The 22,842-nt window shown below is 39.8% G+C and overlaps 1 protein-coding gene across 2 annotated transcripts in view; it reads right to left on the minus strand.

Moving 5' to 3' along the window:
- LOC124595643 (diacylglycerol lipase-beta-like) overlaps positions 1–22,842 on the minus strand; it is an 855,670-nt gene that overhangs the window by 90,744 nt on the left and 742,084 nt on the right. For both annotated transcript variants that reach the window (XM_047134491.1, XM_047134481.1), the window contains exons 7-8: positions 16,514–16,720; positions 6,193–6,342 (exon numbers count right to left, since the gene is read on the minus strand). In XM_047134491.1, the coding sequence (XP_046990447.1) occupies positions 6,193–6,342; positions 16,514–16,720 (357 nt within the window). The remainder of the gene's footprint in view (positions 1–6,192; positions 6,343–16,513; positions 16,721–22,842) is intronic.

A 22,842-nucleotide genomic window follows, 5' to 3' on the forward strand; every position in this document is an offset into this window, starting at 1 on the left:
GAAGAAATGGGAAGAACGACCCCTAGGTCTGTCAGCCGGTCTAGCTCTTCCTTTACTTGAGGGCAGAGAGCCAAGGGGATCTGCCTCGCGCGTAGAAAATGCGGGCGAGCCGACGCCTTCAACGTTAAGTGAGCTTCAAAATCTGAAACATGCCCCAGGCCCTCCTCAAAAATATCTGGAAAGTCTGAGATCAAAGATTCCAATGATTGATAGGGAACGTCTTCGGAGACCAACTGTATGGTGTCAGTGATAGAAAAACCGAAAGCTTGAAAGGCATCCAGGCCAAAAAGGTTAGCGGTGCTCGCATCACTGACAACAATAAAAGTAATAGACCGAGTGACTGATTTGTAAGTCACGTCGGTAGTGAATTGACCCAACAGGGGAATGAACTGTTTACCATACCCGCGTAGACGCTGGTAAACTGGCGCCAATGGGGGCGATCCAAGGTCGGAATAAGTTTGTGCATTCAACAACGAAACTGCCGCGCCCTTATCTACTTGCAGTTGTAACCGGCGCGACCGAACCAACACCTCAATAAAGAGTTTGCGTGCCGATGCGTTGGGAGCCTGGCCCAATGAAACTTCCTGAATGTCAACGTCCATGTCCTCAGTACCTGCTTCCTTTGATTCTTTTGAGGCTGAGTGGCAAACTTTAGCAATGTGACCTTTTTTATTACATTTGCGACAAACGGCCCAACACTGGGGGCACTCTGACCGATCATGACGTATATACAGGACGGCAACAGGGGCCGGCGGCCAGAATTCTGTTTACGCACCATGTGGGAGCGGCCATAATGGCCGGATTGTACCGCTCGCACGTCGTCTATCCCGGACACAGTGGACGCGGGCGCGCCGCCCTGAACCTCCGCGACATCGCACCACGCTTCCAGCTGTTGACCTGCTGCGTGAGAGACTTCATACGATTGAGCAATGGACAGGACTTCCTCAAGGGAAGGGTCTTCTAACTGCAGGGCCCGTTGCCGGACCTCCCTATCAGGGGCTGAACGAACAATGACGTCGCGTACCATAACGTGGGCATACGACTCTCGCGACTGCTCCGTGACAAAATGACACTTGCGACTGAGACCGTGCAGGGTAGCTGCCCACGCCCGGTAAGACTGATGGGGCTGTTTCTTGCATTGATAGAACTCGACCCTAGCTGCCACAACATGCGTGCGGCGGCGATAATATGAAGACAGCAAGGAACACAATGCGTCAAAAGACAAGGATGAGGGTTCCTGCAATGGCGCTAGCTGCCGCAAAACGTGATACAGCGAGGGAGATATCCAAAACAAGAAGAGAGCACGACATACCTCCGCATCGGCAACATGAAACGCCTGGAAATGCTGCCAAAGGCGATGTTCATATGCGTCCCAATCCTCCGCCGTCTCGTCATACGGGGGAAAGGGAGGAGGGAACTGCGCCGGAGCAGACGGCGTGGAGAGCAACGCCGGAAGCACTTGTTTCATGGTGGCCATGAGCTCCATCTGCTGCGCAACCAAAACCCGCACCAAATCCTCCATGCCGTGGAGAAGCTGCGAAACCGGAACAACGACGCAACACGTGAAAGAACGACCCTACTCGTCACCAATTGTGTAGTAACACGATTCACGTTTCCGTCGCACTTCACCTAGTGTAGGCCGGGAACTGTCTGCTAGACCTGCCCCATGTGAACTCACTGGGCCCGGCCCGTGCTGCCGGAGTTGTTGTTGTTGTTATGCCGGCAGAGGTCGCATCCGAATTCTCGCGTGCCCTCTGGTGGACGGGACTCTACTTGGAGCAACTACCGTGCGTGACGCGCCGTGCCAATGTGTGCCTCCTGCGATCTTTCTGGTGGCTACAGCAGTTATAAATACAAAATCAAATACGGGTAATGCAGGAGTAGGTTTAATAATGAATAGGAAAATAGGAATGCGGGTAAGCTACTACAAACAGCATAGTGAATGCATTATTGTGGACAAGACAGACACAAAGCCCACACCTACCACAGTAGTACAAGTTTATATGCCAACTAGCTCTGCAGATGATGATAGAGATTGATGAAATGTATGATGAGATAAAAGAAATTATTTGGATATTGAGGGGAGACGAAAATTTAATAGTCATGGGTGACTGGAATTCAATAGTAGGAAAAGGAAGAGAAGGAAACGTAGTAGGTGCATATGGAGTGGGGGTAAGAAATAAAAGAGGAAGCCGCCTGGTAAAATTTTGCACAGAGCATAATTTAATCATAGCTAACACTTGGTTCAAGAATCATAAAAGAAGGTTGTATACATGGAAGAAGCCTGGAGATACTGGAAGGCCACAGATAGATTATATAATGGTGAGACAGAGATTCAGGAACCAGGTTTTAAATTGTAAGACATTTCCATGGGCAGATGTGGACTCTGACCACAATTTATTGGTTATGAACTGCAGATTAAAACTGAAGAAACTGCAAAAAGGTGGGAATTTGAGGAGATGGGACCTGGTTAAACTGAAAGAACCAGAGGTTGTAGAGAGCTTCAGGGAGAGCATTAGGGAACGACTGACAAGAATGGGGGAAAGAAATACAGCAGAAGAAGAATGGGTAGCTTTGTTAGACAAAATAGTGAAGGTAGCAGAGGATCAAGTAGGTAAAAAGATGAGGGCTAATAGAAATCCTTGGGCAACAGAAGAGATATTGAATTTAATTGATGTAAGGAGAAAATATAAAAATGCAGTAAATGAAGCAGGCAACAGGGAATACAAACATCTCAAAAATGAGATCGACAGGAAGTGCAAAATGGCTAAGCAGGGCTGGGTAGAGGACAAATGTAAGCATGTAGAGGCTTATCTCACTAGGGGTAAGATAGATACTGCCTACAGGAAAATTAAAGAGACCTTTGGAGAAAAGATAACCACTTGCATAAATATCAAGAGCTCAGATGGAAACCCAGTTCTAAGCAAAGAAGGGAAAGCAGAAAGGTGGAGGGAGTATATAGAGGGCCTATACAAGGGCAATGTACTTCAGGACAATATTATGGAAATGGAAGAGGATACAGATGAAGATGAAATGGGAGATAAGATACTGCGTGAAGAGTTTGACAGAGCACTGAAAGACCTGAGTCGAAACAACGCCCTGGGAGTAGATAACATTCCATTAAAACTTCTGACAGCCTTGGGAGAGCCAGGCCTAAGAAAACTCTACCATCTAGTGAGCAAGATGCATGAGACAGGCAAAATACCCTCAGACTTCAATAAGAATATAATAATTCCAATCCCAAAGAGAGCAGGTGTTGACAGATGTGAAAATTACTGAACTATCAGTTTAATAAGCCATGGCTGCAAAATACTAACACAAATTCTTTACAGACAAATGGAAAAACTGCTAGAAGCTGACCTTGGTGAAGATCAGTTTGGATTACATAGAAATGTTTGAACATGTGAGGCAATACTGACTCTACGACGTATCTTAGAAAATAGATTAAGGAAAGGCAAACCTATGTTTCTAGCATTTGTAGACTTAGAGAAAGCTTTTGACAATGTTGACTGGAATACTGTCTTTCAAATTCTGAAGGTGGCAGGGGTAAAATACAGGGAGCGAAAGGCTATTTACAATTTGTACAGAAACCAGACTGCAGTTATAAGAGTTGAGGGGCATGAAAGGGAAGCAGTGGTTGGGAAGGGAGTGAGACAGGGTTGTAGCCTCTCCCCGATGTTATTCAATCTGTATATTGAGCACGCAGTAAAGGAAACAAAAGAAAAATTTGGAGTAGGAATTAAAGTCCATGGAGAAGAAATAAAAACTTTGAGGTTCACCGATGACAGTGTAATTCTGTCAGAGACAGCAAAGGACCTGGAAATGCAGCTGAACGGAATAGACAATGTCTTGAAAGGAGGATATAAGATGAACATCAACATAAGCAAAATGAGGATAATGGAATATAGTCAAATTAAATTAGGTGATGCTGCAGGAATTAGATTAGGAAATGAGACGCTTAAAGTAACAAATGAGTTTTGCTATCTGGGGAGCAAATTAACTGAGGATGGTCGAAGTAGAGAGGACATAAAATGTAGACTGTCAATGGCAAGGAAAGCGTTTCTGAAGAAGAGAAATTTGTTAACATCGAGTATAGATTTGAGTGTCAGGAAGTTTTTCTGAAAGTATTTGTATGGAGTGCAGCCATGTATGGAAGTGAAACATTGGCAATAAATAGTTTAGACAAAAAGAGAATAGAAGCTTTCCAAATGTGGTGCTACAGAAGAATGCTGAAGATTAAATGGGTAGATGACTTAACTAATGAGGAGGTACTGAACAGAATTGGAGAGAAGAGAAATTTGTGGCACAACTTGATTAGAAGAAGGGATCGGTTGGTAGGGCATATTCTGAGGCATCAAGGGATCACCAATTTAGTATTGGAGGGCAGCGTGGAGGGTAAAAATTGTAGAGGGAGACCAAGAGATGAATATGGTAAACAGATTCAGAAGGATGTAGGTTGCAATAGGCACTGGGAGATGAAGAAGCTTGCACAGGATAGAGTAGCATGGAGAGCTGCATCAAACCAGTCTCAGGACTGAAGACCACAACAACAGGACTTATTATTACTAAAGAAGGAATTTTGGCAGACCTAGAGTAAATCAAGGCTGTTTCTAACTTTCCAGCTCCACATAAGGGAAAGAAATTGAAATTATTTTACAGTTTACATAGTTTTTACAGAAAATTCATAAGTGATCAAAGTTTAAATGCACCTGGTCCAACAAATGTACTTACAAAGAATACTGTTTGGGTATGGAGTAAAGAATTTCAAAAGGGTTTTCAGGAGGTGCCAATGTCAGCTGGAGTTGGGCACTGAAATAATTAAATGGTAAAAGTTGAAAATTAGTGTCAGACTGGGACTCGAACCTTGATTTCCCACTTCACATGAGCTGTTGCCTTAACTGCTTTGGTTATCCAAGTGTGACTTCTGTCCAACCCAGGTACTTATCTTATTGCACACTACAAAGTAGCAGCCCTGTCTATTTACCCCATTGGGTCACAGTGTTTCCTGTATTTCTGCAAGAGGTTCAGACCCTACTGCACATTCATACTGAGGATATCATAGCAGTCAAGTTTAAATATATACTTTATATATCTATTCTGTCAGACATGTCCGAGATAGTGGTCATGTTTGCATGACAAATGTCTGTATGAATGTGTGTGTGTGTGTGTGTGTGTGTGTGTGTGTGTGTGTGTTTTCTTTTCGCTTCTGAAGAGGGCTTTGGCCAAAAGCTCAATTTATAACAGTCTTTTTGTTGCACCTGTTTGCAACTCAACTTTGCAGTAAGTACCAACCTATTCTTTTCATAATATAGCTGACATTCTAACCTGGGCTTTCCAATGTTCAAGGAAATTTAATTCATCCATGAAGGATGTGGCTTACAAAACTTTGACCAATTGTTGGATTCTATTCATCAGCATGGGAGTCTTACCAAGTAGGATTAACAGAAGAGACATAGGAGATCAAAAAAATAGTGGCATGTTTTGTCATAGGATTGTTTACTTGGTGGGAAAATGTTACAGAATTGCTCAACCAACTCCAGTGGCAGAAGCTACAAGAGAGGCTTTGTGCATAATGGGGAGGTTTACTGTTGAAATTTTGAGAGCTTGCATTTCAAGAAAACAGGCAACATATCATTTTCTTCTGCATAGTTCTTGTGAAATGATCATGACATGAAAATAAGAGAAATTAGATGTCATGTGGAGCTTTACTGACAATCATTTTTCCCATATGCCTTCCGTGAATGGAACAGGAAAGGAGGAGAAATTCAGTTGTTCCAGAAGTATTCCCTGACACACACCATAAGATTTCTTGCAGAGTATAGATGTCAATGTAGATGTAGTAAAATTAAGACTACAGTTATAAAACTTTTTAACACAGATTGAGAGAAATTTGCAGAACTTTGTGCTATGATTTGAATTCAGCTCTCAGTCAAGTCCATGTGGTTTATATTATTAGAAAATTTGACACCAAATTTCATTTTTCTTCTCACTCCCTCTAAATAACTAGAGTCAAAAATTTTCTACACTCTTATTTGTAGAGAGTATGAAAAACCTATAAGTTTGAAGTATGAGAAAGTATTGTTTCTAGGATAGTGTGTGACTCTTACAGTTATTAAATTCTATTACACTCAATCTTTAATATAATTGAAAAACAAAAGGAAAAAAGATTATTTTGCTTAAAATTACCCTTACCCATGATGTATTTCACCTGCTGCTCAGACAACAGTTGAGCTCTTCGTAATTCACGAGTCTCTCTTTTCTGCATCACTCGAAGTAACACAAGGGCAGCCATGAAGTCTGATGGTACCAAATCTGTGTTGCGCAGCAATGCACTAAATAAACCTGCAAGCAGAGAAAGACAGAGTAACTTGAAGGAAAGTATACTAGATACTAAATAACTTAGGTCATTTGAAATGTTCAGTATTTTGTGTTCATCTCTTTAAGTATTTGTTATTTCCATTCAGAAATGATAAAATGATATTAACTCAAACTCTGGATGAGAGAAGTGACATCTGGCAGAATAAACAGTGCAAGGAAAATAACACTATTCTTTTAGGAACTCATACTGCATCATACACTGCTGACCATTTAAACTGCAGTGATGGGAAGGATGATAAATAATGAAATCTTAAAACTTCCTGGCAGATCAAAACTCTGTACTGGAACAAGATTTTAACTTCACAGAAGTTCTCATGTGAAACTTCTGGGTGTAGCATTCCAGGAAGAAATGATATTGTGAAGACATGGCTTAGCTACAGCCTGGGGGATGTTTGCAGAATAAATTTTCACTCTGTTCCTCTGTTGGTAGACTACTTGGCCATGAAAGGCAAAGGTCCTGAGTTCAAGAATCAGTCTGGCACAAAGTTTTGATATGACAGGAAGTTTCACATCAGTACACACTCCCCTGCACAACAATAATTCAGTCTGGAAACATCCTCTGGCTGTTGCGAAGCCATGCCTCCACAACACCTTTGCTTCCAGAAGTGCTATACTCTGTTCATTGTAAGAATAAACCCGATGTAAGGAAACACAAATGCAATGATTCATCAGAAGCTGTAGCACATGTACACTGGTTTTGTTACATTCTTGGAAGTATGTCCTACTTATGTATTACTAAGTAACCTTACATGAAACTTAAAGATAATCAAATGTATTAACAGCCATCAACATTTTTAATCATGTTTTAGCTATGTAGTTTTATTTCAAAAATCGTGTACAGCTGCAGTCTCTGTACGGTTGTGCTCTGACTGTCACACTGTTAACACGCAGTATGAAAATGGCTGAGGTGACTTCCTGCTTCATAGTGAAACAAGCATGTGGAACACACTAAAAAGTGCCAATAAATAGGTTGTTCTTAATGATTTCCATAAATTTACAGAAAAAATGGGTTTTGAAGTTTTCCGAGGGACTATATTTGAAACAGTTGATATTGAATTACATGTTGGATGTATAGCAGAATTGGTAGCACAGTAGACTTATAATCCGGTGCAGTTCATGAATTGATGGTTCAAATCTCATCTTGTTCTGTCTTTGTTTTTCGTACAATTTGAAATACCTACATCTCATAATTGTAAAATTTGCTGTCATTTGTGTGCATAATGCCAAGATGGTATACTCAGTGATAAAACAAAGCAGTAGGCTTTTACCAGAAATATTAACTCTTAGACAATGTGTCTAATAGTGCTTTTTAAATATGACAGTATGCCATCTTAGGCACTGTATAACATTAAAACACTTGATAATGGCACTTTAAAGCCAAAATCGTGGTTGTGTAAATGTAACACTGCAAATAAAAAACAGTCTAATGGTGTTACTGACTTTAAAGTTTTTGAAACTTTGTTAATAGACTCTCTTGGGATAATTAACGTCTGCCTTCAAGAGTTTTCCAGTTCAGTTCCTTCAGTATCTCTGTGACACCCTGCCACGGAGCAGACAAATTTGTGACCCTTCATGGTGCCCTTCTCTGTATACAGTCAGTATCCCCTGTTAGTCCTATTTGGTATGGCTCCACATACTTGAGCAAATATTCTAGAACTGGTCACACGAGTGATTTTTAAGCAATCTCCTTTGTAGAATGATTGCACCTCCCCAGTATTCTACCAACAAAGTCATTCCATTCCACATCCCAAAAAAGTGTTACACTCAGGTATTTGTATGATATGGCCGATTCCAACAGTGACTCATTTATATACTGCATTTTTTCATTTGTTGAAGTGCACCATTTTACATTTCTGAACATTTAAAGCAAGTTGCCAATCTTTGCACCACTTTTAAATCTGATCAAGATCTGACTGAATATTTATAGAGCTTCTTTCAGACAGTACTTCATCATAGATAACTGCATCATCTGCAAAAAGTCTCAGGTTGCTATTAATATTTTCTGCAAGGCCACTGATATACAACATCAATGGCAAGAGTCCCACACACTTTGCTGGGGCACGCTCAAAGTTACTTCTACATCTGACAATGGCTCTCCATCCAAGATAACATTCTGCATCCTCCCTACCAAAAAGTCCTCAAGCCAGTCACAAATTTCGCTTGATACCCCCACATAATTGTACTTTGACAATAACCGTAGGTGTGGCACAGAAGCAAATGCTTTTCAGAAACCAAGAAATCTGTTATCATACTTCAGATCCCTAGCCTCAGTGAAATCCCTATTTTAAATTTTCGAGCAGTTCAGACTTAAGAGAGGAAATTGCAGAATTGAGGAAAATGTTTCAACCCCCCAAAATATGAGCAAAAACACATGTAATTGGCATATATGATTAAAAATCACAATCCTCTCCAATACTTCATATAAAATCTGTCTAAGTGAAGGATATTAAATGTACAATGCAATGTTTATACAATAATTTGTGACAATGAACTTCATCAGTTCTTACAAAAATCACAGATGTGTAACAGCAAATAAAAAATCATCAACAAATTGAAAGTGGTATCTGGGTAAAACGTAATTGAGCTGTTTTCTGACATGCCACAACAACCACAAATTATACATTTAAACACATGTTTTTTGAGAAATCATCCTTTGTGCTCACCCATAAAACAACAAAAATTGATGAACATGTTGAATTAAACCAAATACAGCATAGCAGCTAAATGGTTAAAACATAAGCATAAATATGAGCATCTGCTTAGTGTCATACTTTGTCACCATTGCCATTATTGTTTAATGCTTTTCTTATGAGCCACACTTCATATGCTCACCACCATTAAAATGTTATTTTAGGCTTGATGAGAGAAACAGAGATGTGAAAAAATGAGTTTACTTCCCCAATTGACATTACAATTATTAAAAGTCAGCTCAGTAAATTTCTGTACACTGCGGAAAATGTAAATTTGAAAGAAAGCTCAGGTGCTACAGTTTCACTTCATGTCCTCTATTATTGCTGCCAATCTTTACAATCTACAGTGTGTGGTGTGTGTGGTGCAAAATGTATACATGAGTAGTGTAAGTAGTTGTTGTCTCTATCATGTCAGATTTGAACACGAAAGTCTTTAAAATGTACTATTGCAAAACCTTTGTTCTATTTCCATGTGAAATCTTTGTCATAGCACATCATTTGCATGAAAAGTATATTTTCAACACTTCGCAAAATGCTTTCACCGCTACCAGCACTCCCTTCACTGAGGGAGCACTCCCCCTCTTCACACATCCAGTAGACGAGCTCATATTACTTACGTTAGTGTGGTTTGGTGGCTGTGCTGGCTATTGTGTGACATAAGAAGTCATCAGCCAATAAGAGTTCTCTAGTCAGAAATGGGCAATGTTTCCTCGATTATGAATGAGCATATTCTTCAAGACTCAGTGTTTGAATTTAAAAGGTTGACAACTGATATTGTTGCTAAATACAGTACATCAGAAATACATACAAAAGATGAGACTGAGTTATAACTGGCACATGAAAAGGTGGTAGCTGGGCCCCTTAGTCACATATTGGCTTGGTCAAAACACTTTGCATGAACTCTCTTGTTTTCCCATTACCGTTTCAATCTAACAGTAGTTTATCATAACTGTACAGAGAAACTAAATGTTGCAAGTTGTGTCAGCAACACTAATTGTGAATTACATCAGCATTTCCTCTCTCACATCTCCCCTCACCACAGTAGCCTAAAATATTCCCTTAACTCTCCCACCACACATGGTACAAACCATCTGTCTTTTGTGGCACTTAAAACTCATTCAGTCACATCAAATGTCAATAGGAAGAAAATGGGATGAAGTCAAGTGAGACATCAAGTAAGAATTTAGAATCGAGGTAAATCTTACTAAGGAATAAATGTAAAACCAGGGAATTTTTAGTATTTATCTTATCGGTTTTTCACAGGGGCTATGATGTAGAATCATAAAAAATGTAAAATTGGAGAATGTAAAATTGAAATTCCACTGTAATTACTCTCTTTTTTTATTTCACTTTTTGTACCTGCTGCTCAAGCTGAAAAACACTGTGCAGACTTGGCAGCTTTTTATTCATTCTGCTCTAGGGAAGTTTTCCTTCTGCTTCCCTTCCCTTTTTCACCTTAACCACAATAACATAAGACACATTCCAGCAGGTCCTAAATATGCTGGATCAATTATGCGTGGTGATGAAACAGGAAAAATGTCAATTATGCAAACAGCAAGTGATGTTTTTGGGACACATTGTGTTGTGCCAGGATCATACTAATGGAAGAGAGAACAGAACTAATAAAATGATGCCTTGGCCTACCATCTGCCAGAAAAGAAAGTCTTTAGAAATAATAAACTTTTACAGCTGACCATTCCATAGACTGCTCACATCCAGATGTCTCTAACCAGTGCCCTGACTGGGAAAAGTACAAAGGGAGAGCATCCTGTACAGTGGATGATGGAAATGATTCAGGTTTTTGAAGAAATTAAAGAGTGCTTATGGAATGCTGTGACCATGGTCCATCCCTCACCTGTGGCACATTTGCCTATTAGAGACAACACAAGCAAGACTGCTATAGGCATGGTTTTGCAACAGAGAACTGAGAGTTCCCAACAACCCATGCAGTTTTTTTCCTGTAAGCTGATGGAGACCATACAGTTATGTTTGGCTTATGGCCATGAATTGCTAGCTTTATATGAGGCTGTGAAATACTTTAAAGAGGACACTGAGGACCTCTTGTCCTCTCATACTCTTTACTGGCCATCACCGATTAGCCCATGCGATATGTAATCTGAATTAGGGCCCTTCCCCCCATTGCTTCAGACATTTGGACTATGTTGCACAATTTACTACTGAAATCCAGCACATAGATAGAGCAAACTGTGTGGTAGCACATTACTTGACTTGAATTCACGCCCTTAGTGCACTGATCAATTTTGGCAAATTAGCAATGAGGCGGAAACAATATGGACAGTTACAGGCATTCTTAGAAGATACCAGCACGGGGTTGTGGTTGCAACATATTGAGATTCCTAGCTCTAGCATGCACGTATGGTGTGATACTTTGTAGGGCAGGTATTTACCCGAATCAAATGGTTTCTAATAAATTTTATCTGGCATAAAAAAATTACAACGATGGTGGAAGCCATTCCCTTAAAAGACTTGACAATAGATTCTATGGTACTGTCTTATATCAATATGTGCAGTGCTCTTTCGGGTACCTGATGTCAATCATGACTGACGAGGTGCAGTAGTTTGAATCACAACTCTTTGCAGAACTATTTGTTTTGTATGGAGAACAATACTTCCTCACAAATGTCTACCACCATCAAAGTAATACATTGGTCAGACATTGACACCATACCCTGATGGGTTTACTGATGTGTCACAATTCGCTGTGAACCAAAGCATTGCTGTGGATTCTACTGGGATTCCGGACAGCTTACCAAGATGATCTGAAATTTTCTCTCATTGATATATTGTATGGTAAATGTCTGATGATCCCTGCAGACTTTCCCTTGCCATTCCTGCCAGTGGCATCCTCAGAGTTACTGACATTGGTAAACAAGGTCAGACACCATATAACTCACATTCGCACACCGCTTTCTTAAGTTCACTGTGCATGGCAAGTTTTCATGCATAAGGCATTAAGTTATTGCACCCATGTGATGTTTTGAGACAACACTATGGATTCCGCACTCAGACAACCTTATTCTGGTCCTCATAAAGTACTCTGATGCGGAGAACAAATTATTCCCATCCTACATCATCGTAAACCATCAATGATCTCCATCTAGCTCTTAAACCTTTCTTGGGTGCTGGGGGTCAGGAAGAGGACAACCTACCATCCCTAACAGAGGATCCTTCATCCACTTTCACTACAACTGATGTGGATCTTCAGTCCTACAATCTTACACTCACACAGGAATTTGACTCCTGGCAACTGTCTCCAAGTATTGCTGACAGTGATCCACCCTGCTCTCGCTGCAGTAGGCCCCTCCACCCTCCCACCTTTCTGCAAGATACATTCAGGAGTAGGGTATGCCTCCTATCCTACCTGTACTCAACATTGAGGGGTGAGTTGACATCGACCTACGAGATCCAAGAACAATGTATGAGTTTATGTCTTTAAATATTCTTTTGTCTATGTTCTTCTGCCTCATTATTGTCTTGCTGCTTACTGTGTTACTGAAGTGTGTTTCTTTTATTATGTATTGATTCATGTGAATAAAGTGGTACAGTATGTGGAAACAGTATCTGCCTATTATTCTGCATACACACCACTAGGAGGCTCCCACAGACTTTTCACAACTCCATAAATAATGCATGGTTCCATCCATGTATAAGGCAAATAATTAAATCAAGAAGACTGTCTCACATGAGTACACAACAATGTATGGCAGCATGACTGTGTCCCATCTGATGGGAGGCACAGTTGTGAACATTGACCAATGAAATGGAAATGCTCTCCAGAGGTGTGGCTAGGTAGTGTAGTAAGTGGGCAGGAAGCACATAACAAAGCAGAAATACATTAAGCACATTATGTACATTCATATGGATTAATACATAACAGCTGTGAAAGCCAACAGCTGCTCATAGTACATATCATCTTAGTGAACTGCGGAACTCTACATCCAGCAATATTACAACAAAACTGACTGAATGAGAAGCAATGAAAATCTATCTGTAAATAGAGAATGGTTGTATCTTAAAAAAGCAAAGGAAATTGTTAATATTATTACAGCCTGACTTCTGTAACTCTTCAAAGTTGACACTTGCCACAAAATGCTCCAAAACAGCATGCTTTTCCTTAAATATCAAAGGAAATTGACGCAGATCTGAAATGTGAAATAATTTGGGTGAAGGTCATGGTTAAAGCAGGCTCAAACGTGGTAATTGGATGTCTCTACAGGCCCCCTGGCTCAGCAGCTGTTGTGGCAGAGCATCTGAAGAAAAATTTGGAAAATATTTCGAGCAGATTTCCCAACCATGTTATAGTTCTGGGTGGAGATTTTAATTTACCAGATATAGACTGGGAGACTCAAACATTTATAATGGGTGGCAGGAACAAAGAATCCAATGAATTTTTTTTCTTTTTAAATGCATTATCTGAAAACTACCTTGAGCAGTTAAACAGAGAACCAACTTGTGACGATAACATATTACACCTTCTGGAGACTAACACACCCGAACTATTTGAAACAGTTAACGCAGAAAAGGGAATCAGCAATCTTGGAGCGGTTACTGCATCAATGATTTTAGCTGTAAATAGAAATATTAAAAAAGGTAGGAAGATTTTTCTGTTTAGCAAAAGTGACAAAAAGCAGGTTTCAGAGTACTTGATGGCTCAACAAAAAAGTTTTATCTCGAGTACAGATAGTGTTGAGGATCAATGGACAAAGTTCAAAACCATCGTACAATATGCATTAGATGAGTATGTGCCAAGCAAGGTTGTAAGAGATGGATAAGAGCCACTGTGGTACAACAACTGAGTTAGAAAACTGCTAAGGAAGCAAAGGGAACTTCACAGCAAACATAAACATAGCCAAAGCCTTGCAGACAAACAAAAATTACATGAAGCAAAATGTAGTGTGAGGAGGGCCATGCGAGAGGCGTTCAATGAATTCGAAAGTAAAGTTCTATGTCCTCACTTGGCAGAAAATCCTACGAAATTTTGGTCTTATGTCAAAGTGGTAGGTGGATCAAAGCAAAATGTCCAGACACTCTGTGACCAAAATGGTACTGAAACAGACGATGACAGACTAAAGGCCAAAATACTAAATGTCTTTTTCCAAAGCTATTTCACAGAGGAAGACTGCACTGTAGTTCCTTCTCTAGATTGTTGCACAGATGACAAAATGGTAGATATCGAAATAGATGACAGAGCAATAGAAAACCAATTAAAATTGCTCAAAAGAGGAAAGGTCGCTGGACCTGATGGGATACCAGTTCAATTTTACACAGAGTATGTGAAGGAGCTTTCCCCCCCTCTTGCAGCGGTCACCATAGGTCTCTAGAAGAGTATAGCATTTCAAAAGATTGGAAAAGGGCACAGGTCATCCCCATTTTCAAGAAGGGACATTGAACAGATGTGCACAACTATAGACCTATATCTCTAACGTCAATCAGTTGTAGAATTTTGGAACACGCATTATGTTCAAGTATAATGACTTTTCTGGAGACTAAAAATCTACTCTGTAGGAATCAGCATGGGTTTCGAAAAAGACGATCGTGTGAAGCCCAGCTCGCGCTATTCGTCCATGAGACTCAGAGGGCCATAAACACGGGTTCTCAGGTACATGCCATGTTTTTTGACTTCCGCAAGGCATTCGATACAGTTCCCCACAGTCGTTTAATGAACAAAGTAAGAGCATATGGGCTATCAGACCAATTGTGTGATTGGATTGAAGAGTTCCTAGATAAAAGAACACAGCATGTCATTCTCAATGGAGAGAAGTCTTCCGAAGTAAGAGTGATTAAAGGTGTGCCGCAGTGGAGTGTCGTAGGACCGTTGCTATTCACAATATACATAAATGACCTTGTGGATAACATCGGAAGTTCACTGAGCCTTTTTGTGGATGATGCTGTGGTATATCGAGAGGTTGTAACAATGGAAAATTGTACTGAAATGCAGGAGGATCTGCAGCAAATTGACGCATGGTGCAGGGAATGGCAACTGAATCTCAATGTAGATAAGTGTAATGTGCTGCGAATATATAGAAAGAAAGATCCTTTTTCATTTAGCTACAATACAGCAGGTCAGCAACTGGAAGCAGTTAATTCCATAAATTATCTGGGAGTAGGCATTAGGAGTGATTTAAAATGGAATTATCATATAAAGTTGATTGTTGCTAAAGCGGATGCCAGACTGAGATTCATTGGAAGAATCCTAAGGAAATGCAGTCTGAAGACAAAGAAAGTGTGTTACAGTACACTTGTTCACCCACTGCTTGAATACTGCTCACCGGTGTGGGATCCGTACCAGATAGGATTGATAGAAGAGATAGAGAAGATCCAATGGAGAGCAGCACGCTTCATTACAGGATCATTTAGTAATAGCGAAAGCATTATGGAAGATGATACATAAACTGCAGTGGAAGACTCTGCAAGAGAGACACTCAGTAGCTCGGTACCGGCTTTTGTTGAAGTTTCGAGAACATACCTTCACCGAGGAGTCAAGCAGTATATTGCTCCATCCTACGTATATCTTGCGAAGAGACCATGAGGATAAAATCAGAGATATTAGAGCCCACACAGAGGCATACCAACAAGCTTTCTTTCCATGAACAGTTCGAGACCGGAATAGAAGGGAGAATCGATAGAGGTACTCAAGGTACCCTCCGCCACACACCGTCAGGTGGCTTGCGGAGTATGGATGTAGATGTAGATGTAGATGAAATATTACTATCTGTGCCCCCCCCTTTCCAACTAAAATGTAATACACAGACACCAATTAAAAGTAGAATTCTGGCAAGAATATCAGCTGAAAGTCAGGGGAAAATCATTATCAAATGAATAATTTGTTTCATGTTTCACTGAAGTGATGATAACTTGCCTACCCAAGTATGTAGTATCCTTTATGCTAACATGACAACTGTTGCATTCTGCCTATGTATTGTTGCACTTTTAATAGTCAGAAGATTCTGTAGTCTTGGACAAATATTTCAAGTCCTATGAAGGAACCTTTCTTCAACACTCATTTGCTGTACTGCTGCAGACTCTAGAATGGGTTAAACATTAACAAAAACCATAGACAATGTAATAATGCAGTATTATATCTAAAAAAATTCATGATAATTGAGAATGGCTACAAAAGCATTCATATGTAAGTGATAGGATATGTACTCAGACTTTCTGATTTGAGTCATTTAGCAAAAAAGGTTACTCCTTTTGTAATTTTAGTGACTACAATGAATGTGAGTGTGTATCTGGGGAACTTGACACAGACAAAATGTGTGCACGCATAATCATTCAGATCCTTCTGTTAATGTGTAAACTGTAATGGATGATGATCTTAGAGCATTCTTTGTTGTCTTTGATGGAAAATTTCCATTGTAGTAGCGAGTCTAATAAATATTATTATACAGCAACAAGAAACATTAATTACTCAAAATACTCACTGGCAATGTGCTGGAATGCCTCATGACAGTTTCGGTCCTTGCGAACCCAGCAGAATACCCATTGGAAACGTCGTACCCAGAGATTTGTCACCTTTCTATGGTGCAACACACCATCATCTTGCAAACGTGTTGAGCCCAGTGGATCAAATACGAGAGCAAGTCCAAATATACTTAGTGCAAATAACACCCAGTTAAACAGTACAAGAGCTGCAAACAAAAACACAATAAAATAAATACAGATGCAGTGTTAAAAACATGACATTTTATATTGGTGGTAGCTGTGCCGCATGGTGGGTAGCAGTTAAAATCCTACCAACAGCAATTTATTTTATTTAGTGTTTACCATTGTTGGAAGATTCTCAAAGCTTCTCATGTTTATAAAATTTGTTTATTCTGGAATATTTGTTATTCGTATAAATAGCAACACACTCCACTCAGTAGTTCAATTGTCTTCTATCCATATGTAGGTGTTTGTAATAAACGTACTTTCAGTGCTAGGTGCTAAGCGTTGCACATCATTGACGACCCTGCTTTTGGATTGTGGTTATCACATGATATTGTTTGGTGGACACGCCAGGTACTCTAAAACATTTACATCACTGTGGCTCCAGTTAGGCAACACAAGGACAAGAATCAGATTACAAGCAGTACATTATTCCCAAGGTCCATTGATAGCTGGGATAAATTCCAGGCCAAACATCTGGTGACAATTAGCAGCTAGGCCACTTACTGTTATCAGATGATTAATTAAAGAATAGAGCCAAAAGTCAAGGAGAAGTGACACAATCTTACAGAATGTTTTGGCCTTATGCCACATTGTGAATCCAAGTATGACAGAAGCCAAAACATCTTACATTTGTTGAAAGCAATTGCTGAAAACGTGTACCAATCTCTTCTGGTAAAGGATGTCACAATCACTGAGAAATTCGTCAGGTGATAACAGCACATCAAAGAAACTCAACAGAAAAAGAATCTAACAAAAGAAGTACAACTGATTTCTGAATGTGGCCCACAGGGCAATTGTTGAAGATCGCAACAACCTCATCTCTATCATACGCCAGATATTAATAAAAGAAGTATAGCAGATAATGATAGCCAGAACTGTCAGACTGAGTAAGCCATGCATATAGAGATAGCAGCCTTAAATATTGTCACCATACATCAGGAGGAAACAGAGAATGTCCAAGAAGAAGTGTATCGATCTTCAGCTCTGGTCTCTATCACCAGTCAAACCAGCCAGGAAGAACAGACTCAGCCAATTCAGGCTTTAAGCCACAGCCATCAAACAACAGCCCACCATCTGACCAACACAAGTACAACCAACTCCTCTGCCAAGTACAACATCCCACAGGAGGACACATATTTGGACATTTGGAGGCCAGAGGACAGCATTCTGGTACGTTTCCACTATGGGCACCCTGGGCATGTTGCATACTGCTGCAAAGAAAGAAGACGACATTCCGATAACTACTATGTCAAAAGATGCCAACCATCACAACAGTCCTGTTCACACCAGTCAACAGCATATGATTACAGACAACCAGTGGGACAAACGCCATCACCGACGCTGGATGAGATTGCTCCCCAATGTGCTGTACCCACACCTACAGTCATACAGAGATCCAGCTGCTTGTCTGGCTGCTAAATTCAGGAAAACTAAGTGGGTGGCCATATATGAAGGTGAGGCTGCCACAAATGAAAATGCTTCATGCAGTTTCCAAGATGTCAGGAAATCTCACTGTGAGCTAACCTTTCTGGGTACTAGTAGCCTCAGGGGCTTCTTTTTCTGTAATGTTGAATGCCTATCATCACCAGCTAAAGAAGATTATGATCCATGATATGAAAGTGGCTTTACTGAGGGTCACAAACAGAAAATACATCCCACTGATAGGGACAGGCAATGCAACAATAACTATGAATGATAAAAGACAGCCCTTCAAATTTGTCATCTTAGCAGAATTTAGTCATAATGTTATTCCTGGATGGGATTTCTTGGAGGCATCAAAAGCAGTCATGGACTGTGGAAGACCAGAGTTCCATACTGATGAAGCTATTCCAACAAGGACACATAGCAAAGATTGCTCTGGATGGTTGTTTGCTGCCATCATCAACAAGATGAGTTTCAGACATCAGTCTGGGAGCTGAGTTAAACTATGAAGTTTTGTCAGTTGCAAGAAGCTATTAACACTCACAAAAGGAATCTACATAGCATCAATGATCAGTTCAATGCCACTCATTAAGAATCATGCACTGTTACTGCAACAGAAAACACAGTGGTAGAAACTACTACTGAACTGCTGGTAGAATCTAGCCTGACTGAGGGGCAAGTGTTTACCATTCTGCAACAATTTTTGAATACTTTCAAACTGAGAATGGAAGAAAGACAGGCCAATTGCCCATGGTAAAATACCATGTCAACTCTGGGGATAATCTGCCAACTAGTCAGTGCTTGTGTATTTTATATCCAATGAATGATGCATAATACAGGACAAAGTGGAGAAGATGTTGCAAGATCACATCATGCATCCTTTGACAGTAGTTGGTCCTCTGCTGTTATCCTTGTGAAGAAGAAGAAGGGTGACATGTGGCATTTATGCATCAACTACCAATGACTGAACAAAATCACGAAGTTATTATGAACAAATAAACCATTTATTTATTTATCTATTTATTTATTTAAATATGTCTCCCTAGACTACCTGAAAAGAGTAAAAGATTTCTCAACTATGGACCTCCAGACATGTACTGGTAAACTGAGATGGATGAGGCTGACTAGGAAAAGAATGCCTTCATAAACACTGGTAGCCGCTATGAGTTCAAAGTTATGCTGTTTGGGCTATGTAATATTAAAGCCACCTTCGAACATATGATGGACGACCTGCTTTGATAACTTAAATGGTCAACATGTCTTTGCTATCTGGATGACATGGTTGTTTTTTCAAAGACATTTGAAGAACATCTAAGCCATTCATTTAACATCCGTGTTACAGTATGTTTGGACTGCAGTCCTCTGTCATCAATAAATACCAGTCACATTTATTTACAAATCATTCACCATTGTGATGCATCATTACCCTCTATGCTGGCTAACTACTGTAGGATCTGTCGGGTCAGTTGGCGAGATGGACACTAAGGCTTGAAGAATACAGCATTTTAGGTGTGCACTAAAACAGCTGCAAATACAAGAATGCTGACAGCCTTTCAAGGGATCCTGTGACAGCTCACAAAAGCATCGACAAAATCTCAGTCATCACTTCTGAACAGAGAGTTGCTTCAGCATTGCTGAAAACTTTACAAGCCTCAAAGAAGAAGGAATCAACCAAAGAAGGATTCCAATTACTATAGGGAACATTGTACAAGAGAAACTTTGATGCAGTGGAGCACAAATGGTTGCCCATCATCCTAGCTCATTTACCGCCAGGCACCCTAAAGCTTTTCAACGTGTTCTAACATCTGGTCACCCAGGATTTGTGGAGATTCTAGATAGTATTAGTCACAGGTATCACTATCAGGCCTCTGCCAATTTGCTAGTCACTACACGAGCCACTGTAAGGACTGAAAGTGATGGCAGCACATGCTGCAATTACCTTTGGGCATATTGTACCATTTCTACCTGCAGCAGTGCCACTCCACCAAAATAGAATCAACATCTTGGGGAGGTTCCTGAAGTCAAAAAATAGGAATTGATGGATAATAGTCTATCATGACTACCTCACCTTCTACACTTTCACCAAAGCTGTGCCAACTGCCAAAGCCCCTGTGCAGTTCCTTGTAGAAATATCTTTTGGAAGATGTCTTATAAAAGAAATACATCCTCTTGAATTACTTCTTCCTGTGATTCAAATTCATCTTCCCTGACACTTCTGCTTCTATTCCTGAATCATGACAACTTACATGTACACAATCCTCATTTTCTAAAACATCACTGTCACTGTCATGATCTCATCCCCAAGACAAGAAGCAACACAGCTGGCTCACATACAGACCCTGGACACCCAATAGCAGGACCAAAAGCAGTTTAATGCCAAGCACTGATCAGTGAGATACAGCCTGGGAAGTTTGGTATGTGTAGAAAGTGTAATTATCAGAAAAACAAAAGTGCTAATTTGGGCTCGTATCATCTCCTTTTTCGCTTGCTGAGTGGCACACATGAATCTGAGGGTTATAAAGAATTCACATGTGCAGAGTGCATACCCTTCATATGAAGCCTTCCTACAGTCCTCAAGTGCAGGTCAATGATGGAGCGATAGGGTTTCTTGTTCAATAGAACTGAATATCAGTTCGGTGAACATGAAGCTCCAATGGGAGGCACGACCTTCAATGCTCAACATAATGAAAAAGATGTGACAACATGACCAGAATTTGTGGATCGCACCATTGCTTCCATGCCCAGTAGTCAGCTCCAGTGAGAACTTCTGAAACAGTGGTTTGCTATTTCTTTAGGAGAGGGAACAATGCCACAAGCTGTACAGCATGCATCATGGCACAGCAGTTAGCAAGAATAAAAGGTATCATAATTCAAAGCCTCAAGGAATGTCATATCTGAAGTTACTTCATTCTTTGTTACTTTTTATATTGTTACTATGATGCTCTGATGTCTTAGAGGGGTAAGAAGTTTGGAGTCATAAGAAGCTGTAACATTTGACCAATGATGTTCCATTCTCCCCCCCCCCCCCCCCTCCTCTCTCTCTCTCTCTCTCTCTCTCTCTCTCTCTCACACACACACACACACACACACACACACAGTATATTTATGAATGAGCCATATCATTATGAAGAGTATTTCAATGAAAATAATGTATTTTATATTTCCTGAGAATTCTGCCAGCTATACTGACATATATTGTGAAAGTAGAAAGGAACTGGAATGTGTAAGTTTCATGGGGGATAACAGCATTACTAAATTATCCATGACATTATAGCTTATTATAGTCAAGAAATGGAAGCTTACTTGCAAAACTTGATTCTTTTCTGACTATTTAAAATGATATATCTTGAGAAAAATATCTTTAGATTAATTTGCAGTACTTCAGTTTAATTTGCAACATCAAATTTTGCCGATTTTCAGTGAAATTTATAAACTTTAGCTAGAAAGGGGAGTATCATGATAACACAGTGAAGATAAATTTGTAAGAATTAAAATTCATAAATGTTAAAACCAATGGAAAAAAACAGAGCAACACAAGTCTGTTTGCTATTATATAGAAGAAATGTTATGTCAGTTGCAAATCAATATGGATATATGAAAACTCCACTTGTATCATTTAGTAACAATCATAAGTTATTTATGCTTGAACTTCAACAAGAGGCGAGTTAGTATAAAGCAGTCAGTACAATTAAGTCAATAAGAGGCCATTAGTCATTGAGGCAGAGTCTCCATTTTTAGGTACTTGAAGCAGAACTGAATCTTGTATATACTGCAGCATAAACTTTACACTTATTGAAATATTCTGGGCAATTATACCATGGTCGGATAAATTTCTTGTTGAAGCTCAATGTTTCATCCCCATCTGGAGAGAATATCTTCAATCATTAGAACTGGTTCAGAGCTCTTCGGGATGGGATTACAAGGTAACTAATAGTTTTAAGCCAAGTGCTGGACTCAGTTATGTCACCTGTGATTTAGACTCTTTGGCAAAGGAACTTGAAAAAGAAGATCATATTATAATGGTAGGGAGCCACGCATAACATCTGGACTGTAACATCAGTTAGATTAGATTAGATTAGATTTACTTTCATTCCAATTGATCCGTAGTGAGGAGGTCCTCCAGGATGTGGAACATGTCAGAAAAACAACAATACATGACAAATATTTAAACTAAAACAAATAAGCTAATGTACCATTCCACAGGTCCCAAGTGGAATGATCGTCATTTTTTAATGAACACTAAGAGTCATTTTACAAATACTATTGCACTGAATTTAAAATAAAAAAGTTTTTTATTTATTTATAAGGTAAGAAACATGTAATACAACTACTGTAATACTTATTTACAATGAACACATTACTGCACTGAAATGGTGCAGAAGTTAGATTATACTTACACACACACACACACACACACACACACACACACACACACACAAATTTTCAGTGAACACATTACTGCACTGAAATTGTGCAGAAGATATGTTGTACTTATATACAAATCAGTTGGTTTTCCTCAGAAATTCATCAATGGAGTAGAAGGAGTTGGCCACCAATAAATTCTTTAGGCTTCTCTTAAACTGAATTTCATTGGTTGTTAAGCTTTTTATGGCTGCTGGCAAGTTATTGAAAATGTGTGTTCCTGAATAATGCACACCTTTTTGTACAAGACTAAGTGACT

The sequence above is a fragment of the Schistocerca americana genome, chromosome 1 (assembly GCF_021461395.2).
Source record: "Schistocerca americana isolate TAMUIC-IGC-003095 chromosome 1, iqSchAmer2.1, whole genome shotgun sequence".
Taxonomy (NCBI): domain Eukaryota; kingdom Metazoa; phylum Arthropoda; class Insecta; order Orthoptera; family Acrididae; genus Schistocerca; species Schistocerca americana.